The sequence below is a fragment of the Sitophilus oryzae genome, unplaced genomic scaffold, assembly GCF_002938485.1.
Source record: "Sitophilus oryzae breed Bouriz unplaced genomic scaffold, Soryzae_2.0 scaffold_1297_pilon_pilon, whole genome shotgun sequence".
Lineage (NCBI taxonomy): Eukaryota > Metazoa > Arthropoda > Insecta > Coleoptera > Curculionidae > Sitophilus > Sitophilus oryzae.
Window position 1 is genome coordinate 6,952,077 of NW_022145945.1, and position 24,526 is coordinate 6,976,602.

The window sequence follows — 24,526 nt, forward strand, 5'->3', positions numbered from 1 at the left end:
AATCGTAATAAGAAATGACCAAAAAAGAAACTAAATAAGATCGAGAATACTATCGATCCAACAAACGAATTTTATTAAAAAATTAAAAAAAAACTGAAGAAGCAATATTCATCTCTGAAAAATAAGCTCGGGTTTCCCATAGTTTTCCGGTTGAATTTAACCGAAGAAATTGAAAATAAATTTAGCGGAGCAAAAAGCGAACCGACCCAACCGATAAACTTGCCTTTTGAAATTTGCCACGCTAAGCGGAATTCTCTATTTATCAGAATGCTTTTCATCTTTTCTTTGCTTAAACCTCATGTTCAAGGTCGCTAGTACTTTGAAACAAATTTTCATACATTTTTAGTATAAAATATTTGTATTTTATTTCTTCTACAATTTTTTCAAATAACTCGTGATGAAACACGCAGATCGTATGGGTGTTTTGGGAGTTAAACTGAAATGTTATTTTAATATGAATAGGAGAATACGCTTTTAACAGGGTGTCTACAATCAAAAATTTACACCCCCCCCCAAATAACCAGGTGTAAAATCGCTATTTTTGGGGCTTACTCAACCGGGTCTAACAATGCAAATTCACCTCAAATATCCCTTTAGTTGGTCATTGGCAAGCACTCTCTCATTGTACATGAAAATGACAAAACAAACATTTACTGATCTGGATAAAATTGATAGTTAAATAGTAAGACTCACCCGGGGGTACTTCGCCCCCTAGCCACTGACATCACTGACATACTATTCAATATATTCCATTCCGTATATTCCATCTAATTCAAATATTATTCGGATCTATTGGTTAATAATCTTCAACAACTAGCGAGTGTCACCTGAAATAGTATAGGGCTTCCTCCGGACGCAAATCTGCAGCTAAACAGATTCGCATCCCAATCGATGAGGCTAATTGGGGTCTTCACGCAACGCCCCACCGTGTCAATCGAGAAGCAAGAGAGACCTCAAACTCTCAAGACCATCCCCGAAGGAACGACGTCACAAGAGGTTTTCTACTTCCATAGTCAAAAGACTCGCTACTTCCAAATGTCAGCTCTGTGACAAAACACAACACTACAGCCGGCCGGCCTATCAACTACTGACTCCCCGCCGGCAAGCTAAGCCTCCTCTTACATCACAATTTTATCTGATCAAAAATATTTACATCGCTTGCCAATGAATCATACTATTTTCTTTAATCGACTTTCAAATAGAGTGTTTTAGCATTACTAAATAAATAAATAGAGAGTTTCCGAAGGAATGCATATTGCTTATTAGAATAGTGAATAAATAAAAGCATTATTATGACGAACTTATTTTCCAAGTTTTACACAGGCTAACCCCAAATAACCAGGCTAACCTAATTAGTTAATGCTTTTGGTAAATCCTAGGTTTAGCGCGCTTATCCTAGATTTTATCGCATTTCGGACATTTACAGTAGCATATATAAGCGATACCAATTAAACTTTTAGAGGGCGCGATTTTTAAATTCATTGTTGCCAAAAATGGACCTATTCGGCGCCGGGCAGACTGACTGGAATTTAAATTTCCCGCTGGGGATTCAGGTGGTAGCTGTGCTGTAAAAGATGTCAAGTTGTCACATTTATTTATTTCCTGACATTGTCATTCGTTTTGACACTTTAGTTTTGTATTGCGAGTTTTTGCGAGTTATTGCGAGGCAGGCGGCCACTGCGAGCGTAACTAAACTAAGCTAAGAATATGAAAATAAACGGTAATTAAATGGGATCTCCACTGGGAACAATTTTCGCTCAGTAGTCAGCTAAGTTTTGGTATTGTATCTCTGCTATCATAGAACTAAGCGCTGCGAAAAATTCGCTGGAACCTGTCACGAACTAAAACGAGCGAAACTAAACTACGATTCGAATCTTCGTTCATATATTTTCGTTTTGTTTCGCTCAAGTGGCCGCTGACGCATTAAAAAGTATGGAAGCTGATTTTTACAAATCTTATCTTCGCTTAGTTTAGCTTCGCACGCAGTGGCCGCCCGCCTTTAAGGCAGGCGGCCACTGCGAGCGTAACTAAACTAAGCTAAGAATATAAAAACAAACGGTAACTAAACGAAAATAAGTTTCATCGGCCACTGGGAACGATTTTCGCTCAGTAGTCAGCTGAGTTAGCTGTGTTTTCGTATTGTATCTCTGCTGTCATAGAACTAATCGCTGCGAAAAATTCGCTGGAACCTGTCACGAACTAAAACGAGCGAAACTAAACTACGATTTGAATCTTCGTTCATATATTTTCGTTTAGTTTCGCTCAAGTGGCCGCTGATGCATTTAAAAGTATGGGAGCTGATTTTTACAAATCTTATCTTCGCTTGGCTTAGTTTAGTTTCGCTCGCAGTGGCCGCCCGCCTTTAAGCTTAAAAATTTTTACTAGCACACCTTTCAGCCGAACATTGTTTTTTTTAGTGCAAAGTGTACAAGATAGCAATACAAAAAAAACTCATCGTAAACTTATTAGAATATTTTGAACGGAAAAATGGTAGTAATAGCCCTTTGTTAAGGAGGTGAGTTTTGTTGATGTAAATAATAACTGTTTATATATTTATAATTAGTTTATTTTTGTTTCCTAAAATATTTTGATTTGGTTTGGAAAAATAGAAAATATGTAAAAGTGGGCAACGCTGTGCCGGTCAAGCTTAATCACGTAACTAAAAGATTAATTGGTAGTAGAACTGTATTAAAAAAAATAATACTTAAAAGGTATATAAATTCTCTCCTCATTTACAAAAATAATCAACAAAAAATGCAATAAACATAAAAAAGTATTTATCTAGATACATATTCTAAATAATTTGATCAAACTCAAAAAATCATTTAATAACTAATTATTATTGTTTATTAAATAAACTTTTCAATTTTTTATATCTTAGGAAAGCTTGGTTTTGTGATGCGAATTTATATCTCTAACGAAAAAATATTTTTTCAATATTGCCTTGTACGCACGTGTAAACAATGCAACAAGGCTACACACGCACCACTGTCCAAATCGCAACATGAATACTCAAACACACACAAATTATTCCTGCTACGTTAATAACAATAGTACAATGCAACGCGGCGTTGTCGCCCACCCGTCCACATAGATTATTTGCTTTATGGTATATAATAAATTAAAAAGCGAACATGCTTGTTGATTTATCAGTTTACATATATATATAATAAAATATTGTATTGATGCAGTGTGATTTTTATTATGGTGAAAAATATATAGTGTATATTTTTTCCTTTTTATTTTCATGCCGTAAACATTATTTATTGATCAAAAAAGCCATACTTCAAGCCTTGTCAAAGGCACATTTCCGGTATAAAATATTCATAAAATGGTTCTTTTTAATAAAATATAAAAATGGTGGACATTGAATAGATTTAACGTTGAAAACGTTATAAATAATAGCCCTTTTTTATTTTATCAATAAAGAGTTAAACAAATTTTAAAGTTCCAACGTTTAATATACAGGGTGAGTCTTAAATAAGTGCAAGTATTTTTAGGGGTGGTATATTTTGACTCCAGAAACAAGATTATAAAAAATTTTTCGCGAAAAGAAATTGAAAATTTGGAATTTTTTGAAAAAAAAAATAGAATAATGAAACCTTGGAAACAACAGATACAATCACGTATTTGGGCTGCAGCCTGAACAAGGAATGTTCTCAGAGCACGGACTGCATCTGATCACTCACGAGAGATCAGATGCCGCATAGAAAAAACGAGAACCGTTTTTAACCGTCTTAAAAAAATCCTATGCAATATGCACCTGAATATTGCTATAAGAACACAGGTCCCAAGATGCTACGTATTCTCCACGCTCCTATATGGAGTGGAAGCTTGGACCTTGACAGATGCTACATCTAAACGCTTGGAAGCCTTTGAAATGTGGTGCTATCGCCGCATGCTCAGGATTTCATACACTTACCATGTCACAAACAACACCGTGATCCAGAGAGTGCAAAATGAACTAGAAATTGTACATAGTGTGAAAGGGAGAAAGATGACATACCTTGGGCATGTGATGCGTAATGATAAATACCAACTTATCCAACTAATACTGTAGAGCAAAATTGATAGTAGAAGAGGTCAGGGACGCCGACGAACATCATGGCTGAAAAATATTAGACACTGGACTGGAATGACAACCGTACATTTATTCAGGGCGGCTCTCAATAGGATTATATGGACCAAAGACATCTAAATGGGTAGACAGAACACTCCATTCATAAAACTCATTTTTTTAGAATCATACATGGTTTGACCCTTCTATGAGAGTTAAAAGAGATGGGTACATAAATATGCAACACGATTGAGTTTCGTCTATCTTTCTCTCATTTGGCTCATCAGTGGCGTGACGGTGGCGTGATGTTTTTTTTAATCAAAAATTGATGAATTTTACCAAAAATTGATTGGGAATGCTAAATGAGGGTAAATCTAATTTCACAATCGAAATCGCCAACAAATAAGAAAATATACGTATTTTTGAAATAATCTACTTATAACTAAAAGTATCTAAATACGTTACTGTAAGCATGGCTAAAAGTAAAAAAAACGTAATGACACTTACCATCGAATATATCGAAATATCAACTCCGGGTTAGAGTAGTCCACCTTTTAACAAACTATGCCCTAGCGAACCATCGTAGATAGTTAAAAACTACTTTAAATAGTTTCCTTTGCAATAAACACTAACAATTATTAGAAAGTTGTTCAGAAGCTACAAAAACTTTCAACTAGCGCAGAAAACTCACAACCGCGCGCTGTCAAATATAAGTTGAATGAAAACAAATAAAAACGTCAAATGTCAGCGTAATTCCTACAGATTTCGACAATTTCGTAGAAAAGATGAATCCACAGCGATGCCGCTAATTGTCATTGTAATTTTCCTAATATAATTTAATTAGAAAACTAAAAATAATTTCAAAGGTATAATCCTGGCACAATCTATGTATATTAATTAAAGTTATATACCTATACAAATATTTAGTTTAACGTTTCTATAGGTATCCAAAAAACATTAATAACAATAATAATATTTGGAACCGTATTCTATCACATACCGCGTAAATCTGTCATCATCGATTTTTGCGGAACCCGGTTCGTGATCGCGATAAAATGTAAATTGTTTTGTCTCCCTTTATTTAGATGTCTGTGATATGGACCAACGTGATTGCTAACATCCATAGAGGATAGGCACTGACAGAAGAAGAATCGTGTTTCTCGGGCCCAAATATACTACCCATAAAAATATTTGCACTTATTTAAGACTCGCCCTGTATATATTCCCTTATTATATTCTACTATTTCCAGTATTGTGTTATTTATGAAAATATAATTAAATCTCACCCTATAATATAGCCCTATAAATATATAATTCAAAGTCTAAACGCAAAATGATAAAAGTCAATAGGATAAACTTCCTAATGATAAGTTTTAAAAACTCGTTAATTTTTTCTCAAGTTAAATCAGAGAAGAGCCAACCGTCGCGTCGTCAGTTTTAAAACAGCCCGGTTCAGTCCACAATCTCAACACGTATTATATTAGATGCTCATTTAAAATTAAAATTCGACCGGGGGCAAAAAAAGAGACCGACAGCAACTTTGTAAAAGTTACTGCGAACTCTTCTTCGGTAGAAAAAATTCAGAGGAGAATTAAAGAAGTTTCGTCGAGTTGGAGGAAAGTTGGTCGAGTATGCTAAACGAGACCTATCGGGATCTCTATATTTATATACAGTTTACTTTAGGTCGCTTGTTAATATTAGATTAACGACTGGATGAGGCAGAATAAACGACTTTTTTTTATTTTTAAACTCCGTCTTTCATTAATCTATAATATATAAAAGAACAAAGTTTATAAGAGATAACATATAAGTTCATAAGGAAACTGCGGGTCGTACAACGTTCACTAGAACGAAATATGCTGGGAATAACCAAGAGAGACCATAAAAGCATAGAGTGGATACGACAAAAGACCCAGATAATAGATGTCATCCACAAAATCAAATGGCTCAAATGGCAATGGACAGGACACCTGGCAAGAAAAACGGATAGCAGATGGAGCAAAAAAAATAGAGCATGGTACCCACGAGGAATTAAAAGACCTAGAAGAAGACCGAACATTAGATGATATTAAGTAATTAGCAGAGATAACTTGGGCCCGCATAGCCAACGACAGACAACAATGGGCCCAACTACAAAGAAAGTATTTAAATATGTAAAGGAGGCTACATTATAATTGGAAATAGTTGAATAAGCTGAAAATGATGATGATGACGAAAATGATGATATAAAAGACACACATATGATGATAATGATATAAAAGAGATTTGGCACAGAGTAACTCATCATGATATCTCCAAAACTACACGGCTGAATTGAAATTACGAATGAATTGAAATTATAGTTACTTCCTACGGGACATAGATGCTCACTAACAAAGGATTTTGATCAAACTCCATCCCAAAGTATAGTTTTAAATTTTTTTTTTTCGGAAAATTATAAAAAACTTTTTGCGCAGCCCTCACATAAAAGGCTAAAGGATGACATTAAAACTTCAAAATATTTGTAGTTTTGTTAGTTTGATTGTTATTAGTATGGAAAACGATAGCATTTCAACATTATTTTTAACCAACGATGTACAGGGTCCGGCAAAGTGCGTCGGGCATCTGTAGCTCCTAGAATAAAACACTTCAGAATTTTGTTTAAGTGCAGACCTAAAGTATGTACGAGGATGTACTTCAGAAAAATATTTTAACTTCTATCGGGTGGCTCAAAAATGTGTGAGTGGATCGAGATGATTTTTTTAAATGGAACACCCTGTATATGATTGCATTTTCGGCTTCCTTTCAGATCACTTTACATAATTCTAAGATATGAGTAAATATTATGTTTCTATAATTTCAGAGATATTAATAAATAAATAAAAATATATATTTTTCAAGTTACCTTAATAATATATTACAAATCAGGAGCAGACTTTCTAGATGCGCATTTTATCAATTTTTTCAAATTTTGGCGAACAATGAAAAACTGCCACGCCTTTTGCAAAAAACCTACCGAAAAAATAGTATGCTTGAAAAAATGGATAGAAAATCATAAAAATAGTACACCTACATGTGAAAAATCTAGTTTTGATGTCTGAAAAAAACTGTAATAACTTTATTTTCTATTTTTTAGATTATTCTTAAAATTCTCTTAGATTATTCATTAATTTTATTTTCTGTTATCTAGTATGTAAGTGTGACTGTAGTATAATTAGTTCTTATCTGTTACCTTAGCTCTTTTAATTGTAAACTTACCTTCCTAACAAATACAGGAATTAGGCAGCAATGTGTCTTAGCGCCTTTTCTTATCGACATATTTATGGCAGCGCTCTGCATTATAGTGGACAGCAAACTACAGGAAAGAAGAATCGATATTAGATACAGATACAATGACGCGGTGCGACGGTCTATTCAGCATAAAAAACTCAGGGCAAAAACACGTACAAAATTCATCACAGAACTGCAATACGTTCACGGCGCCCTAGTTGCAAAAATGTTACAGCAATTACAAGAAATGCTGAACACATACGAGGCTTTGGGCCTTAAGTTGAACATCGATAAAACTAAAATCAGGTGCACTCACCCAGAAGGTCACAACAAAGCTATAAAATTCGGAGACGAACTAATTAAATACGTAGCGGATTTCAGTTACCTCGACAGTTTGACAGTGCTTTCAGAATAGGTCAATATCGACTCTGAAATTTAGCACAGGATTGGCATCGTCCAAGAGCATTATGAAAATTAAAAGACAGGGTTTTCTATGATAATGATTTGAGTACTGAAACGAGTATTGAGTATTGAACTTGCAATGTACCGAGCAATAACAATCCCCACCATGTTATATGGAAGCGAAACCCTGGGTTTCGTATTGCCGACACATGAACGCATTAAGCAAGTGACACCTCAGACAACTTTAGAGAATCAAATGGTTCCACCATGTTTCAAACGTATCGGTTCTTGAAAAAGCTAGTTGCTAGAGCGTTTAAGTTATGATTACTAAACCCCGCTTAATATAGCCTGGACACCTATGTAAGACACATATACAAGAAAACCACCTACCGAAATCTCTTCTTTAAGGTAAGCTTGTGGACGGTAAGAGGAAACTGGGTAGACAACTCAAAAGGTACAAGAGTGTTTTCCACGAAAACTTAAAGGGGAAAGCACACAATAGAACGAATTGGAGAAAAATTGCAAACTCAGTTAACAGCGACAACCAAAAAGTAAAGAGGCAACAAAGCAATGAGATTTTTGAATGTCCGGGAGTGCGGAAGAGAGATAACATCACATGTCGGAATTTTCAGCCACAGAAAAACTCATGAAAGAAAACGCCTTGCGAAACCAGCGAGTAATGGCAGTAGTAGTAGTAGTAATTGTTACTTTGTTTATTATATATCTAATAAATGGGTAGTTATACTTGTTATGTAAACTATATGCCTAAATAAATAAATAAATGTTATCCGTAATATGTAATATAAGTTTGAGCTAGAGCTGAGCAACTGAAAACTGTTGCTCTATAAAATTGAAATGGAATGAAGTCCTTTGTCGCCCGGCATCGTTTCGGCCTTTTCCCAGTCTATTCAGCGAGTGACTGGCGACGCGTCCGCAATAAATAAAACGAAAGTTGGCATAATAAATAGGTGAGGAAAGACGGACCGAAAAACTTTTTCAATTTTTCATGCGGAAGTTTTATCGCCGATGAAATTCTTTCCAACTGCGGATGGTTTATAAGCAAGGCATTATAATACAGGAAATTTGTCGGAAAAAAGAACTTTGAGATAGTTATTTTAGTCCGTTTAGAGTTGGTTTATTATATTTTTGCCATATCGAATAGTGGATGTTTTTGCCTGGCTAAGATTCTAAATAATGTAAGTTTATGTCTTAGATCTTATAAACTTCGTTGATAAGTAAATTCGCTTCATTGTTGTTGAAGACACGTCGGCGACATTCTGATTATCTTTGTCTTTGACACTGATTGACCAATAATCTGTCTTTTTTTTGGGTATATACCATTTTTATGTCAAAAGAGAAAATATAAATATATAAATTTGAGAAAATAAATATTGTTATTCAAATATTAATTATTATTTATTGGATAATATTTATTAGTATATTAATTATTTAAAGAAAAAAACTTGCACAGATAAACTAACATAAATATATATTTCACTGAATATAAGTCGGTTTAAAAACAATTATTTACAACTACATAATATGTAATACTGATTTTACTGATTTTTTAAAAATTTGAAAGTGTCAAATTATCTACATTTCTTTCCTTTTCCATTTCCCTCACCCATTTCCCTCATCCCATTTCCCTCACCCATTTCCTTCACTCGGTTTTTCTTATTTCTCGCCTCATTTAATTAAACAAAATATTCTTGTAATATCTTTATTAAATACTTATCTAACATCAACAAAAATAAAGAAGATTAACAATAATAATTAAAGATTTTAATACATTTATTTGTTGAAGGTAAAAATGCTAGATTTCTTTGGCTTAAAACCTACATTCTGGTTTAAAAAAAAGCGACGAGTTTGTGATATTTTGATATGTCAGTCTTTTCCCTTAATTTTAGCGTTGTCCGTATCATGCTGTACCTAGCCCAAAGAGTAGATGGTCGCGTTCATCAGGACAAGTTGATCAGTGAGCGATGTGCCATCGATTGGATGTCCTGCTAAACGCGCTTTTTAGCATCCCTTAGACTGAATTGTTTTCACCCATTTATAGCATAAATCGAGGGGATTAGTCAACCGAGAACAATAAACAAAATGGTTTGTTTTCGTTTTCCAAAACATTTTGTGACATTTGGCGTATGTGACGTTTAATCCATCATGCATCGGTAGCGTAGAGTATTTTAAATCTGATGGAAAAAATGGCGACTGATCCCATAGCGCTCACAACTAATCGGCGCGTTCAGCAGAAAATTAGTGATCGCTGCAGTAGCGCTATGTCCTGATGAACGCGACCGCCGGCTTTTTCTGCTTGCCATGTCGCTAAAATATGCCATCAAGACTGTCTCCGAAGCAATATCCTTAGCATTTCTTTCGGCACACCATTTTTCGTATACTTTCAATGCTTTTTCATATCGCCCCCTACTTTTCTCTGGAAGTAAACTGGCTTCTGCTCTTTTTGCAGCTTCTGTAAGTTTTGATGGAGTACCAATATTAAAGTAGTCTTCATTATCAGAACTTTACGATAACATTCTGGCTTTCTATGTCGAGAAATTCAAAACGGTCACGTAGTTGTTTGTCTAGCTGTTGAAGGTTTGCGCCATAACAACCACTGGTACCGGTAACTATAGATATAGAAATGCCAAAACAGAAAACGACAAATTTTCGCATATTTATTTTTTTTTTCAAAATAAAATACTGTCCCTATTTTTTAATTAATGATGTGGTTGTAAATAAAATAGTATACAAACCTCGAAGGAAAGTTTTCTCGAGATTTAGTTAATCTCTCGACAGTAATGAGACACTTCCCTCCTCGGTATGTAATATACTATTAAATAACACATATCTTGTTTTTGAAAATATAGAACATACTTCAGAGGTTTTCATACTTTTAGTGTTGTGGAGTTCTTTTAAGGATAAGATTTTTCCTATTGCGGACTTTTATTAGTCATGTCATAATATCTATACCATATACCTATTTCCTTTAACTTATTAATATACCAATCTAATTTATCCACTAACTTTATCACACTACAAAAACAAACTTTCAAAAAGAACACAAATCTAAAATATCGTCGGAAATCCAAATCAACTCTTTATTATCACGGGTCAAACAGGCTACAAAAAGCACAAAAAGTGGCATTAATTATTTTTTTTTATTTTTTTGACTTTTCAATGTCAAAACATATTTTAATATTTTTCTGGTTACTGGTTCTATGTGTTCCCCATTCATCATAGCTATTTTTCAAAGTAGTATTTTAAAACATTTTTAAAAAAGAATGTATCGCTATATGATTTAATTTTTGTTTAAAATTTATATGAAATGTATTTGAAATAATATGCCAAATATTTTCAAAATAATAAATACACGTATCAGTTAATGTTGAAGATTAAAAAAAATTAAGGGTCTATATTTTTATTAAATGTTGTCAACGCAGCGAAAAAAAGGTCCATGTTAGCATTCACGTCTAATATTGTTCTGCGCATGCTCAGTAGCATATTCAGAGAGAAGGATAGGTTTATAGGATAATCTTGTTCTAGAAAGAAATAAATAGAAAAATGTATATAAAAGTCCCTTAAAAAAAGTCGTGTGTAATATACATTATGGCATAGCTTTATCCAGGAAGTTTATAAAATCTAAGGTCTATATATAGTTTTACTCTCGTTTGTTAAAAGCTACTTAAAGTCTTATTGAAGGGAAACTTCATTACATACATTGTTGGGAGTAACGGCAGTGTTGCCATAGCTACCCCATTCGGGGTAAATTTACCTCTTTGTAAAACAATTTAACTGGCTCTGGGTAACGATCTGTGCCATACGTGACTAAGAAAATCACTATAATAAACTTGATGCTGTACCTGTGTACCAATATCCTATAGTTGTGTGCTAGGAAGTAAATTATCATGCATATTTTCATCGATAGGTTTGTAGCTTCTGAACAACGGTCTAGGTAAAGCATCTAGCTCAGTTTCCAGCTAGAATTAGAACCATTAGAGTTAGCAACTAACGTTTTCATTGGGGGACACTGTAATATCTATTTCAAACCAATAATCAACGAGAATATTCGTATAATTTAACAATATTACTGTAAACCACTATAAATACGAAAGTTGGTTAGGTTTAAATTTTTTTCTCTTCTTAAATAAATTTAAGCGCTAACATTATTAGGCATTTGCATAAAAGTGTGTATTTTGGGTGGTATTCCACAAAATTTGCAGGCTATGGAGGAAAGAAAAAATGTATAGAAATAAATTGAAAATAATATTTATATTAAAACAGCATTATATGTCAATTTTTCAAACATGTTCTTCAAATCCTTCTATTTAATAGCTGTCAGTAAGAAGTTTCACTTCAAATATGCGCACATAGTGCACACACTGTTTTATTTTATTTTATATCTTTGTGTATGACTTTTAATATATTTTAAGTTGTAAATGAATTTCAGAAAAAAATCAGAGATTAGGAATTATTTCAGCATATTCTTTTTTCTATTTTATTGTCCGCATTTTATTCATCCTTGTCGATTCTATAGCTCGTTTCTCTAGAAAAGCGAACACGAGGTCGAAATAAATAGCTAAAATACCTTGGAAGCCAAACAAAAAGCAGCTCAAAAAATAAGCTAAAAACATATTTTTTTCGTCGAGACTCGGCGACTAGTACAATGAGAGATATCTGCCGAGTTGCAGTTGACTTTTGCTTGAAATTCGAGTATTTTTAGCAGCACAAAAGCCGCAGGTAGCGTGGATGTTAGTAAAAAAACCTGTAGTATTTTCGAAGTATGTGGAAAATATTGCGCTCCCTTTTCAAATATGAACTTGTTATTTTCAACGTATAGATAGAAGATTAAATTGAATATGTACAGCGTAAGTCAATGATAGAGCAAATTCATTATCTCATTAGTTTGGGGAAAAATATAATGAAAGAAGCGATAGCCTCTAAAAGAAAAATAAAAGAGGCTTTTTTGATACAATCTAATAAAAATAATGTATTGCTCATGCATCTGTAGATGTTAATAATGTATGGCAATCGCTTCTTTAATTTTAAAGAACATAACATAAGTAAAAATTAACAAATTAAAAATAATCATACAGAAAGTTTGAAGCTTTTAGGTTTTACCTTATTAAATAATTATTGTTAGCAGGAAGTAATTGTCTATTTTTTGAAGTTTAACTTGATATAATATTATTTTAACAGAACGTCAACGCTTTTATAGACGTATCTATTTAAAAAACAAACTAAAGTGTTTTATAATATATAAGGGTCGAATAGTTGCTTTAAGATTTTTAAATAGTTTTTTTCTTCGTTCTTTGTATTTTTTGTTTTAGACCGTTTAATAATAAAATCAATATAAATAACAAAAATATATTATTTTTGGTTTTTAATTATAAATAACACAAGAAATCTGCATCTTTGCAGTGGGTAAAAAGTGGATAGTTCACCACTGAAAAATTTCAAAAATATATATTAGTAATTCAATGTTGTTGTAGGGTACGACTAGAGGGTATCTATCCCTCTAGCCCTCTAGTCGTATCCTATGCATATACTAATGGGCACTTCAACTGCATGTAATTTTGGCTTGTTTGTCTAGCTTAAGATTGGACCACTCGATCGCTTCGATATAGGTATCTCTATTTTTCTATTCTACCTCAACTAGAATTTGATTTTCTATGCTTCGGTTCAAGTGGGCGATTGATATTTCCCTAGGAATGAAAATAATGATCACTCCATCGCCTATGAAAGGTCTTTCTTAAAAATTTGTCAATATGAATCGTTTGATACCCTCAAAGCTCCACGAAAACTTTTTCTATTGTTAACGTTATGCTCGATAAGTATTTCCATTCAAGGATCACTTACACGTGTGAAAAATCGAATACTATTTTTATTTGGTGTTCCTTTGAAGCTGCTCTGAATAAAGAAGTACTATGTAGTAAAGATAATATTTAGACTTTATTGCTACTTTTCGGATTTTAATTATAAATCAATATTTGCCATGATCTACAATAAATCCAAATTGGATATTAGCTCTATCTAAAATTTACTAGGAAAATATATTATTATATTTCATTATTTTGAATTTTATTAATATGGAACTGCTATGGTAAGAAAAGTAACATTTATTCTTTATAGCTATTTGTTTTTGTGAAAAATAAGAAAATACTGTTTTAATTTTTGTTTATTAGTCGCCCACCTTGAACACCTTTAACTATGACATTTGTCACATTTACGCTGAAAAGTCAGTTTGCCTTGTCAAGTAAACGCGAGCACTTTTTGCCCAGAAAAATCATTTTAAAAATTACGATGAGCGATTCCGAAAGTCTCCCTTCAGATATAGAACTTGCCGCAGTACGTGCCACGGAATCATTTTTGTTGGAAAAGTTAATATATTTAGATGTTCGTAGTTGTTTTTCATTATTATAGCAACTAGTTGTGTTATAGATTCATAACACCACTAGTTGTGTTATGAATCTCATAACGTATTGTATTTGTATTTGTAGTTGTCTAAGAGTGGGACCCATAGGGGACCCTCCACTGAGGCCGCGAGGGCCTATTATGGCTCAGTTTCTACAAGCTCTAATTTACAAGAGCGTCAAAGTTCATCCTCAAGACCCAGCCTCTTAATATAGGCCGTTATGTCTGAGGGCGATATGTCTCCTAGGTCTGATAGGTCTAGCATGGGTTTGCCAAACATCTCAAACCTGGTCCTGCTCCCAGCGGGGCAGGTACACATAACGTGCTTCATTGTTTCATCATCTTCCATACAGAGTCGGCATTCGGCGTCTTCCACCAGTCCCGTCCTCTGTAGGTGAGATCTCAGCCGGCAGTGGCCCGTGTACACTGCAGTGAGCACACGCGTTCCATTCCTACCGGCCTTTAGGAGTCTCCTGTTCTATGTTTGGATGGCCCTGCTAGGATTTTCTTGGCATGTTCCATTCCGGGACTGTCATTCCAGTCCCGGAACGTCGCACCCCTAACCCATTCACAGAGCCTGTCTCTTGCGAGATTTTTAGGAACGCTAAGTGTCGGTTCTGGGCCCACGAATGACGAGCCTGCACCAATTTTGGCGAGGGAATCAGCACGTTCATTTCCCTCTAGGCCGACATGTCCCGGTATCCATATTAGCGACACTTTGTTCCTATCACCCAGTATATTGAGTAGTTTCTTACAATGAAGAATCGTCATAGACGTGCTTTTCGTTGCCTTAAGTGCTTTCAGCGCGGCTTGACTATCCGAAAATATGCATATTGTTTTCCCGGTGTATTGCTGTTCTACCAGCAGTTGCACACAGGTTTCAATAGCATATAGCTCAGCTTGGAAAATCGTGGTATTTTTTCCAAGACTGTGGTAGATCTCAGTCTTTGGACTGCTGCAGTAAATTCCTGCGCTAGATCCTTTTTCGTTTTTGGATCCGTCCGTGTACCAACACATTTCCGCATGTAATAAGCCGTTTCCCGGCTTATCCCACTCGTCCCTGTTCGGAAACAGGACGTTGTAGGTGCGCGTCAAGAGTTGGACTGGTTGTGTAAGATCCGAGATCATTCCCATAATCTCATCCGACTGTAGTTCTTCTACTAGCCGGTTTTGTATGAACATAATTGTTCCTTGGCTTCCTCGTGCTATATTTAGAAACCTATATGTAGCCCATCTCATGCTTGTCGTTGTAGTTTCGACAATTTATTCTTTGCCGTTATTTGGTTGGCTTTCTGCCACCAGGCAACTGCACCATACGTGATAATAGGTCTGATGGCCGTCACGTATAGCCAGTACATATTTTTGGGGTTTAATCCCCAGTTTCTACCACAAATTCGGCGGCATGCCCATAGAGCATAGCAAGCCTTTTTTGATGTTTTTTCCAGATGAGAGGTCCAGCTAAGTTTTTTGTCCAGGTTTAATCCCAGATACTTAACTTCCTCCGCAAACGGAATTGTCTCACCAAGAAGAATGGGCGGTTTCAGTTTGTCTGTTTTCCTTCTTCTGGTGAATGGTATGATCACGGTTTTCTGTGGGTTTACACTTAATTGTTCCAGTGTGCACCAGCCGTGAATTGCATCTAGGATTTCCTGTATTTTTGAGGAGATGTCCTCCTCTTTGTGTCCTTTTACTAGGATCACCAGGTCGTCCGCATATGCCTGTGCTTCAACCTCGTATGCATCGATGATTGCCATCAGGTCGTCCGCTAACAGGGTCCACAGAAGAGGAGAGAGAACTCCTCCTTGCGGGCATCCCCTGCCCGGAACAAACCTAACGGACTCACCACTGAGCGAGGTCGTTGCTACTCGATTTTTGAGCATTTGCTCAATCCATTCAGTTATGGTAGCTTCGACTCCTCGTGCTTTCACAGCGCCTAGGAGCGATTGAGGGGTGACATTGTTGAATGCTCCCTCAATATCTAGGAATATCCCTACCGCAATTTCTTTGCGATCAAAGGTACTCTTAATTTCCCCTACCAAATTGTTGAGGGCCAGTTCTGTTGATTTTCCCTGTTGATAAGCATATTGTCGGACATTCAGGGGATTAGACGTAAGAATCCTCCCCCTAATGTGTCCATCCAATATCTTCTCCAGAGTCTTCAGCAGAAATGATGTAAGGCTTATTGGTCGATATGAGCCAGGTTGTAGGTTTTGTTTCCCCACTTTCGGTATGTATACCACCTTTGCTCTCGTCCAGTCAGCTGGCAGGTGTGACCATGCCAGACTTGCCCTAAAAATTCTTAATAAGCGAGGGACGATAATGTTCTCAGCCTTCTGCAATAAGGCCGGAAACACTCCGTCCTCTCCTGGGGATTTGAATGGGTCGAAACTTTCGATCGCCCCTTTAGTCTCCCTATAGGTGATTACTTTCTTCGCTATCTCCCAATCCTCTTTTTTGGGCCGGTTTTTACGACGCATGAGTATCGGGGGGGGTAGCTCTTCATCACCTAGTATCAAGCAGCCTGGGAAGTGTTTTTGGGCCAAAATCTGTAGCGTTTCTTTCCTGGACTCTGTGAAATGACCGTCGGGGCGCTGTATCGTCCCTAGCATCTCATAACGTAACTGAAATACTAAAAAAATAGTGATGTAAAAACGTTACAACTAAACGGTTGTAGATAAAAATATTAAAAATGCGTAACCAACGAATGCCATTTATAATTACATATTCAACTAACAAATACCATGATTCATAGGGTATGTTTTCTTCCGTAGTTTAAAGCTAAAAATAAAATAAAGATATTTGTGATACTTAAATATGTATATTGTTTGAATATATGGATAAAAAATACCAAACTACACTCACAAGCACGAACCACGGGCACCTTAAAATTTTGATGTATTTTAAAGTATAATATATTTTGTTCTAGTGGGCCGATTTTGATTATTTTAAAGCAATCTATAGCTAAATTATTTGATTTTTTGAATTAAAAATGAGTTCGTATGTAAATTATATAAGGGAAAACAAAATGTTGATATTTTGGTGATAGTTTGAAACACTCTGTGGAATATTTTAAGAGCAAGGAATTTAAAAATAATTTTGTCATCTAGATATACCCTTTCTCGATAGTTTGTCTTTTGATTCGTCTCAATAGCTTTATTTGTGTTGGATATATACGCTTTTGAAGAAGATACTAACATTTTTTCGTAATTTGTACATTAAAACCATGTCTCTGCTTTTTGTCCTAGTCAACAGAACTAGTAAGACAGTCCGTTCACGTACATGTACATTTCTTAGGTGCAATTCATAACACATTTGAAAAGCTGGCAATTACTCGATCGTTTTGCGACATAATTTTGATCTCTATCATCTTCAATTTAACGCAAATAAAAGTTGATTTTCACTATACCTTCCATATCAGCTCCCTTCCGTTTCTCTTCCGTTTATAATATAAAATATTATATCATATCAATGGACACTATCCGTTCCGTTTCCCTTCGGTTCCATATCCTTTCCTTCCATACATTTTTTTGACGGACGGACTGAAGCGTATCGGAAACAGCATTGTCGAGTTCTTACATTTGTACCAGCTCTGTTAAAATTTTGGTGATATTTATTTATTCTTTTATCTCTTAATTAAATTTATTACCTTTTTCAAAAGATACAAATTTTTAAAATAAAACTTTCGTAATGATATAAATTATATAATAAGGAGTATGGAACTGATACGGAACGGAAGCTTACGTATAGCGTCAATACAGGAAAAATGCGGAACGGATATGGAATGGATATAGAATGGAAACGGAAGGTATAGTTAGAATCAACCTTAAAGCGGATACTTTTGAACTTAAAACCATTTCTGCTGGGATAACTGCCCAACAGCGAGCAGACAATAATAATATGATTTTTCAATAACAGTGGCATTGCTAAAATGTTAGTGTCTTCTTCAACAGCGAATATCTAAAAAAATGAAGCTATTGAGATGAATCAAAAAATAAAATATAGAGAAAAGATGCACCGAGATGATAAAATAATTTGCAAATTCCTTGTTTTTATTATCCTTGTTTAATATTAGTGTTTTATTTTGCTGTTGTTTTTGCCTAACACCAAAGGTAAAAAATGTCCATACCTATGTGGCGGATTTATCTCTCCAAAAAAATCCTTTATGGGTATTTCGCCACTGCACAACAAGAAAATCTACAAAATAAAATATTAATTTTTTGTAAACACTTCTGCGTTAAACCTAAACGGACACTGCTTGTCAGAAGTTATGTTTACAGTTATACAAATTTGCCTAACAAAGAAAAAATAACGCCAAAATTATAATGAAAGAAGCGATAGCCTCTAAAATAAAAATAAAAGAGGCTTTTTTAATTCACTCTAATAAAAATAAATGTATTGCTTGTGCATCTGTAGATGTTGCTGGCAATCTGTTGATGACAATCGCTTTTTTGATTTTAAAGAACATTACATTAATAAACATAACATACGTAAAATTTAAAAATCATCAAACAAAAAGTTTGGGGCTTTTTGGTTTTACCTTATTAAGTAATTGTTATCAGGTAGTAATTGTTAATTTTAAAGTTTAACTTGATATAATGTCATTTTAACAGTACGTCAACGGTTTCTTGTAGACCTATCTGTTTTAAAAAAGTAAAGTGTCCTCGAATAGTTGAATTGAAATATTTTAAATAGTTTTTTTCTTTATTCTTTGTATTTTTTTTTGCTTCCCACGACAGAAAGAGATAAACTTTCCGAAACGTTAAGTATTTTTTTCTTTGTTAGGCAAATTTGTATAACTGTAAACATAACTTCTGACAAGCAGTCTCCGTTTAGGTTTAACGCCAGAAGTGTTTACAAAAAATAACTTTTATTTTGTAGATTTTCTTGCAGTGCAGTGGCGAAATACCCATAAAGGATTTTTTTGGAACTTTAAACTTTTTTTTGTGCGTTAAGCAACTTTTGCCAGTAAAAACCGCTAACAAGTTTTCGTTAGGATTTTACGCAAGGGTGTTTACAATACCTAACTTTTTTATTTTGTAGATTTATTTCCCTGTATCATAATACTCAGACTTTGAATAAATTCGTAAATAAAAGTTAAAATTAAAATATCTGAAATGAAACTTTCAAATAAATAAATAATTATACATAACTTGTTAAGTTAAGATTCTCAGGTATTTTTTACACTAATATATCTTTTATATAACTTTGGAACCATGTTTCGTTCGTATACAGTAAAACGAGTTTCAAAATTATAAAATTTGTTTGATTAAGCTGTTCGAAAAAATATAAAAAAATGCAAACTTTAAAAGAAAATCATACAAAAAAAATGAAAAACTCGAATTTTAATATGAATTGTTATTGAACATTTTTTTAATTCTACGCTAATTTTAATATTTTATTTAGTAATTTATGTATCAGACAGATATATCCGTATTATTAATATCCATATTAATATAAATTTTAAATAATTGTATCATCAGTTTAGCCTAATTAATTCTGCATTGAACATTAATTAATTATTAATCAATCTCATGTCTAAATTTTAATGCAAATAGAATAAAGCCAACAATATGAAATCAACTATTGTACGTAGGTAATAATAGATGGTTTGTAAATTTCATTAGGTGACAATTATTCAGCTAGACAGATTGGCTCGTATTGAAACGAATGTTTGAAATCGATAAGTTCATTGGATTAAATGGGAATAATTATCTTTATAAAAAGGCACCACATGAAGTAATTCAGTATCAGGATATCGTTTATTTTCACCAAATGGCATTTATTAATCTATTAATAACCCCAAGATAAAATAAATACAGTTCTTAATTGTATTGCGTGTTTACCAAATTTGACGTGATGACTACAAATAGCCATGTTTTCTTCTGTCTTTTTAATAGTGTAATAAAACATTGAATTAAAAGTTTGATATAGGCCTTTCTTAGTCTAATCGTTGAATATACAATCACCATCGAAGAAAAACAAACCTAGATGATAAAATTATTTTTAAATTCCTTGCTTTGTTAATATACGCCACAGGGTGTTTCAAACTTTCACCAAAATATCAAAATTTATTTTGCTCTCGTATAATTGACAATTGAACTTTTATTTTTAATTTAGAAAGAAATATTAAAAAGCCAAATAATTTAGCTACAAATTGCTTAAAATATCATCAAAATCGGTCCACTAGAACTCAATATACAGGGTGCTCCGAACTTTATTTCGGATGCTTTGGCAGGATATTCTGCAGATAAAAATAAGTAGAAAAGTTCGTATAAATGCATGTCCTAAAATGCTTAGTTTCGCAGATACAGGGTTTAGAAGTTTCATTTTTATTTTGATTTTTTCCAAATAATTTCTGAAGTAAAGTCAATATTTGTATGTAAATTAGTGTCTGGGATTTTTTTGACATGAGAAATTTGATTTTGTTGTCAATATGACCCCTAATTTTAGAGGGTGCCACCTACATATTTTTAAGTGCTTTTAAGAGTAATAACTTTTTGTCTGTACCTGTATAAAAATACTGAGTAAAAAAGGTAACGTTTTTTACGTAAAAAAGGTATTTTGGTAAAAATATTCGCTACGAGTAATGGTTCTTGTGATATTTGGAATCGAAGTTATCAATACCTGTAATCATTGACATAAATCAAACAAGTTAACTAGTTATTAGACCGATCACATAAATTTGACATGATTTTGTGTCAAAACTGTTTTGTCATCATTTTTTCGAATTTAAATTTATGATTAATTTAAAAAAATAAAGTTGCCAAATTTATCATTTCAGTTGATTAAGTGTCTACTCAATACGTTTCTGTTTTGTCAATAATGATATGTATGGACTATTTCCATTCTAATTATCTTGAGAACGGTTGCTCGTAGCGATTTTTACCAAGAGACATTTTTACGTAAAAAATACGGAAATGTACATTTTTTCACTGAATTCAACAGATACGGACGAAAAGGTATTACTCTTTAAAACAGTTAACACACATGTAGGTGGCTTCAAAAAACAGCAGTACACCAATTTTCATCCCAATATTGATTGTATCTCCGAAACTAAGCAAGTTAAGGTTATGCGAACTACTTTTATTTATTTTTATCTGCAGAATATGCTGCCGAAGTTTCCGGAATACAGTTCGAACCACCCTGTATAAAGCTATAAAATACATGAAAATTTTAAGGTGGCCATTTATCGTGCCGGTGAGTGTATATAATAAGTCATTTACGTATAAATTCCTATAATTGCTACAAAGTATTCACCATCTAAGACTTCTCTTGTATTTCAGCTTATGGTAATTTGGGCAGCATCCTCAGCACCAAAGGACGAACGTTGGAAGCGGAGGAGGCCTTCAGAAAAGCCCTAGATTTCCGACCGAACATGGCCGACGTTCATTACAACTTGTAAGTATTACGGCTTTTGCATTAATGAGTTACGAATGGAAATTCTGGCAAATTTGAGCGACTCTGGTAGCGCTCTATTTCAGACTTCAAAGTAGTTGTAATAGAGGCGGTTTCTAATATCTCCTTCGTTACGTAACTTTCTTAGATTCTGAAATATGTAATGTGTGATTTTTCATTTCACTTCTTTTAGTTTTATTGAAAAATACTCTTCATAGAATTTTACTGTACTATTTAGTGTTTGAGTTTGTATAGGCTTGGTGCATTTCAGTTGATTTCAAAAAATTCCGACCGGAGCGCTGTATACGGCAGAAATCAGAAAATTTCGCTATATATTTGACGCAGTCCCGGTTACACTTTATGTTGATCGCCTTAAAATAATATTGAAATCGTGGCTTTGTCAAAATATTTAAGTATTTTAGTTTTTTGCTAGTGCCGTTATTGAGACTATAAAACACTCAGGTACGATGTTTGTATGATGTAACGCTGTTTCGGGTAGTAAAAAATAAGTTAAAAATAATTCGAACTAGGCGTCGGCGTAGTGTTGTGTTGTGACAATTTCAAATATTAATAAAATTGCCGAAAAAATGTTAACGCGTAAAGAAGAGCGTAATTAGGGCCTTGTTGTGTGCAATAACATTCAATAATTCAACTTTCCCGAATATTCAACTTTCCTGAAACAACATTTCATAGCTTCGTAGTTTCTCACACCGATTTGATCAGTAGCAAAAATGGATTCAAGCAGTTCGACGAAACAAGTGAGTAAACAAAGTGTTCGTTACATAATCAAAAAATTAAAAAGACTCATACTATGAGAATAAAATATAATTTTCAATATTAATGGTATATTTTTTAATCAACTAGTGGATAAATATTTTATGAACGTCTGATAAAATTATAATTATGTACTTTTAAACTTTTTTATTATAGCTGAAATAGCCCCAATTATGACCCCACTAGTGAAACGAGTGATTAAAACTGTAGCGTGTTTTAAACCACTACCACTGCGAACGGCAGCTTTTCATCGGAGAGCAGTCGTGGATAAGGTATTTCACTAGAGAGAAAATTAATCAGTAATAATTAACAAAAGATATATAGATATTGGGCGCCAGGCATGTACAGAGAAAGAAAACACAGTTGTATAATACTTAAAACTAATGACTATATTTATTCATGTCGTTCTTTGCTGATACATGACATTGTAGAGTTCTAGTAAATATAAAGTGGTTATATGTCAAAGAAAGTGGTGGTAAGAGTCGTACTAAATATTAATGAAAACAACTACGATAAAATACAGGACATGCAAAGTTTAAGAGAAAATATGAAATGTAGCATTACTTTAATTAATTTGATATATTCCATATGATGCTAAATCGAAGATGTTACAACCTGTAGATTCTAGAATCTATGTTTGATTATCCATCTATTAAAATAGTGCAATAATATCTATAAAAGTAATACCATTACAAGACGTAATGCAATGAAACCTAAGATTTAAATTATATTTTAAAAAATTTTTAGAAAATGTTTTAGATGTTAAATGTAAAACTAGAACTTAAATATACACTTAGCTGTTCTTTTATGTAACCTTGCTTCAAACAGTAGCAGCGTGAGGTGGTCTAGCATCTCTGTACTGTCTGTCGGCGATCCTGTTGGCCAAAACAACAAAAGGGGCCAGATTGAGGACACCATGAATCACTACAGCCGTAGCTAACTAGCTTATAGCTGGGAACGAAGCAGCACGGGACTCAAGCTACCTCCACGCTGTGGCACTTATATGTAAGAAAAAATCATTCTTACTGGGGACACTCGTCCACAGGACATCTGTACATAAGATAATGTCTGTACATAAGACACTACCCGTACCTTGGACACAGTCCGTATCTTGGACACAGTCCGTACCTTGGACACAGTCCGTACCTTGGACACAGTCCGTACCTTGGACACAATCCGTACCTTGGACCCTAAAAATATGAAACTGTTGTTTAAGACCAAACAAGGTCTAATAAACAAAATAAACCTACCTCCAAATACTTCCGAGGGCTCAACAAATAATAAACAACCTGTCCTTTCTTCCATGTGACATTCTGGAGGACAAAAGAAAAGGGACGCCAACGTGCCAGCAAAACACAAATACAAGTTGGGACATCCGTAACTCTACCCTAAAAATATTCAATAATAATATCGAATCTATAAAAGGCAATAACTATCTTCACCTGTAGCCTCGAAATAGCAGCTGATTCAAATTATACAGCAAGATTTAAATAATCACCATTTCTAAAAGCTGGGATACAACAGAGCGTCAAAACAAAGTGAGGTTAAGCACGGAGAGAGTTGACAGAAGCGATATTGACAGCGCCTCCTCAGAGCGATAACAGGGTTGTGTCGAACGATAACAGGGTTGGCGACTTGGGAACGTAAAAATTACGCGTCAAATAAACTATCCGGCCTGAACGAGAGGGAATCCGGTGATGATAGGCCAGGCATCATATATTATATATCAAAAAGACATGTAACGAACTAAAAACGTTACAAAACTATGCTGGTTACCGTAAGTTTTTTTAGTTGGAATAATAAATTATAATACAAGGCAGACCTTTCAAAGGAATATATCAAAATATTTACATTTTTATTTTTATTTTCAGAATTTTTATATATTATACTTCCTAACACTTTTAGAATAATTATGTAATACATTTTTGGTATACTCGCTATTTAAACCCGTGTATTTGTATACAGGGTGAGTTTCCTACGATGTTCTCTAGCACCAGCGGAGAATGCACCAAGCCTATAACTACAGCTCATACTTTGATATTGTGGCTTATGTTATATTATTACAATTTTTTCTAGTAAAATGTATTAATTTAAAAAATAAAAATTTCCCAAATTCATTAATTCAGTAAAATAACTATTTAGTCAACACATTTGGTTTTCGTCAATGATAACTTGTATTGATAATTTCCATTCCAGGTATCTTGAGAACAGTTGTTCGTAGCTATTTTTACCAAGAGA

At 34.0% G+C, this 24,526-nt stretch overlaps 1 protein-coding gene across 1 annotated transcript in view; it reads left to right on the forward strand.

Moving 5' to 3' along the window:
• The window catches only part of LOC115874673 (protein O-mannosyl-transferase TMTC2-like), a 603,898-nt gene that overhangs the window by 186,183 nt on the left and 393,189 nt on the right, over positions 1-24,526 (forward strand). The window contains exon 6 of the mRNA XM_030889892.1: positions 21,403-21,517. Coding sequence (XP_030745752.1) covers positions 21,403-21,517 — 115 coding nt within the window. The remainder of the gene's footprint in view (positions 1-21,402; positions 21,518-24,526) is intronic.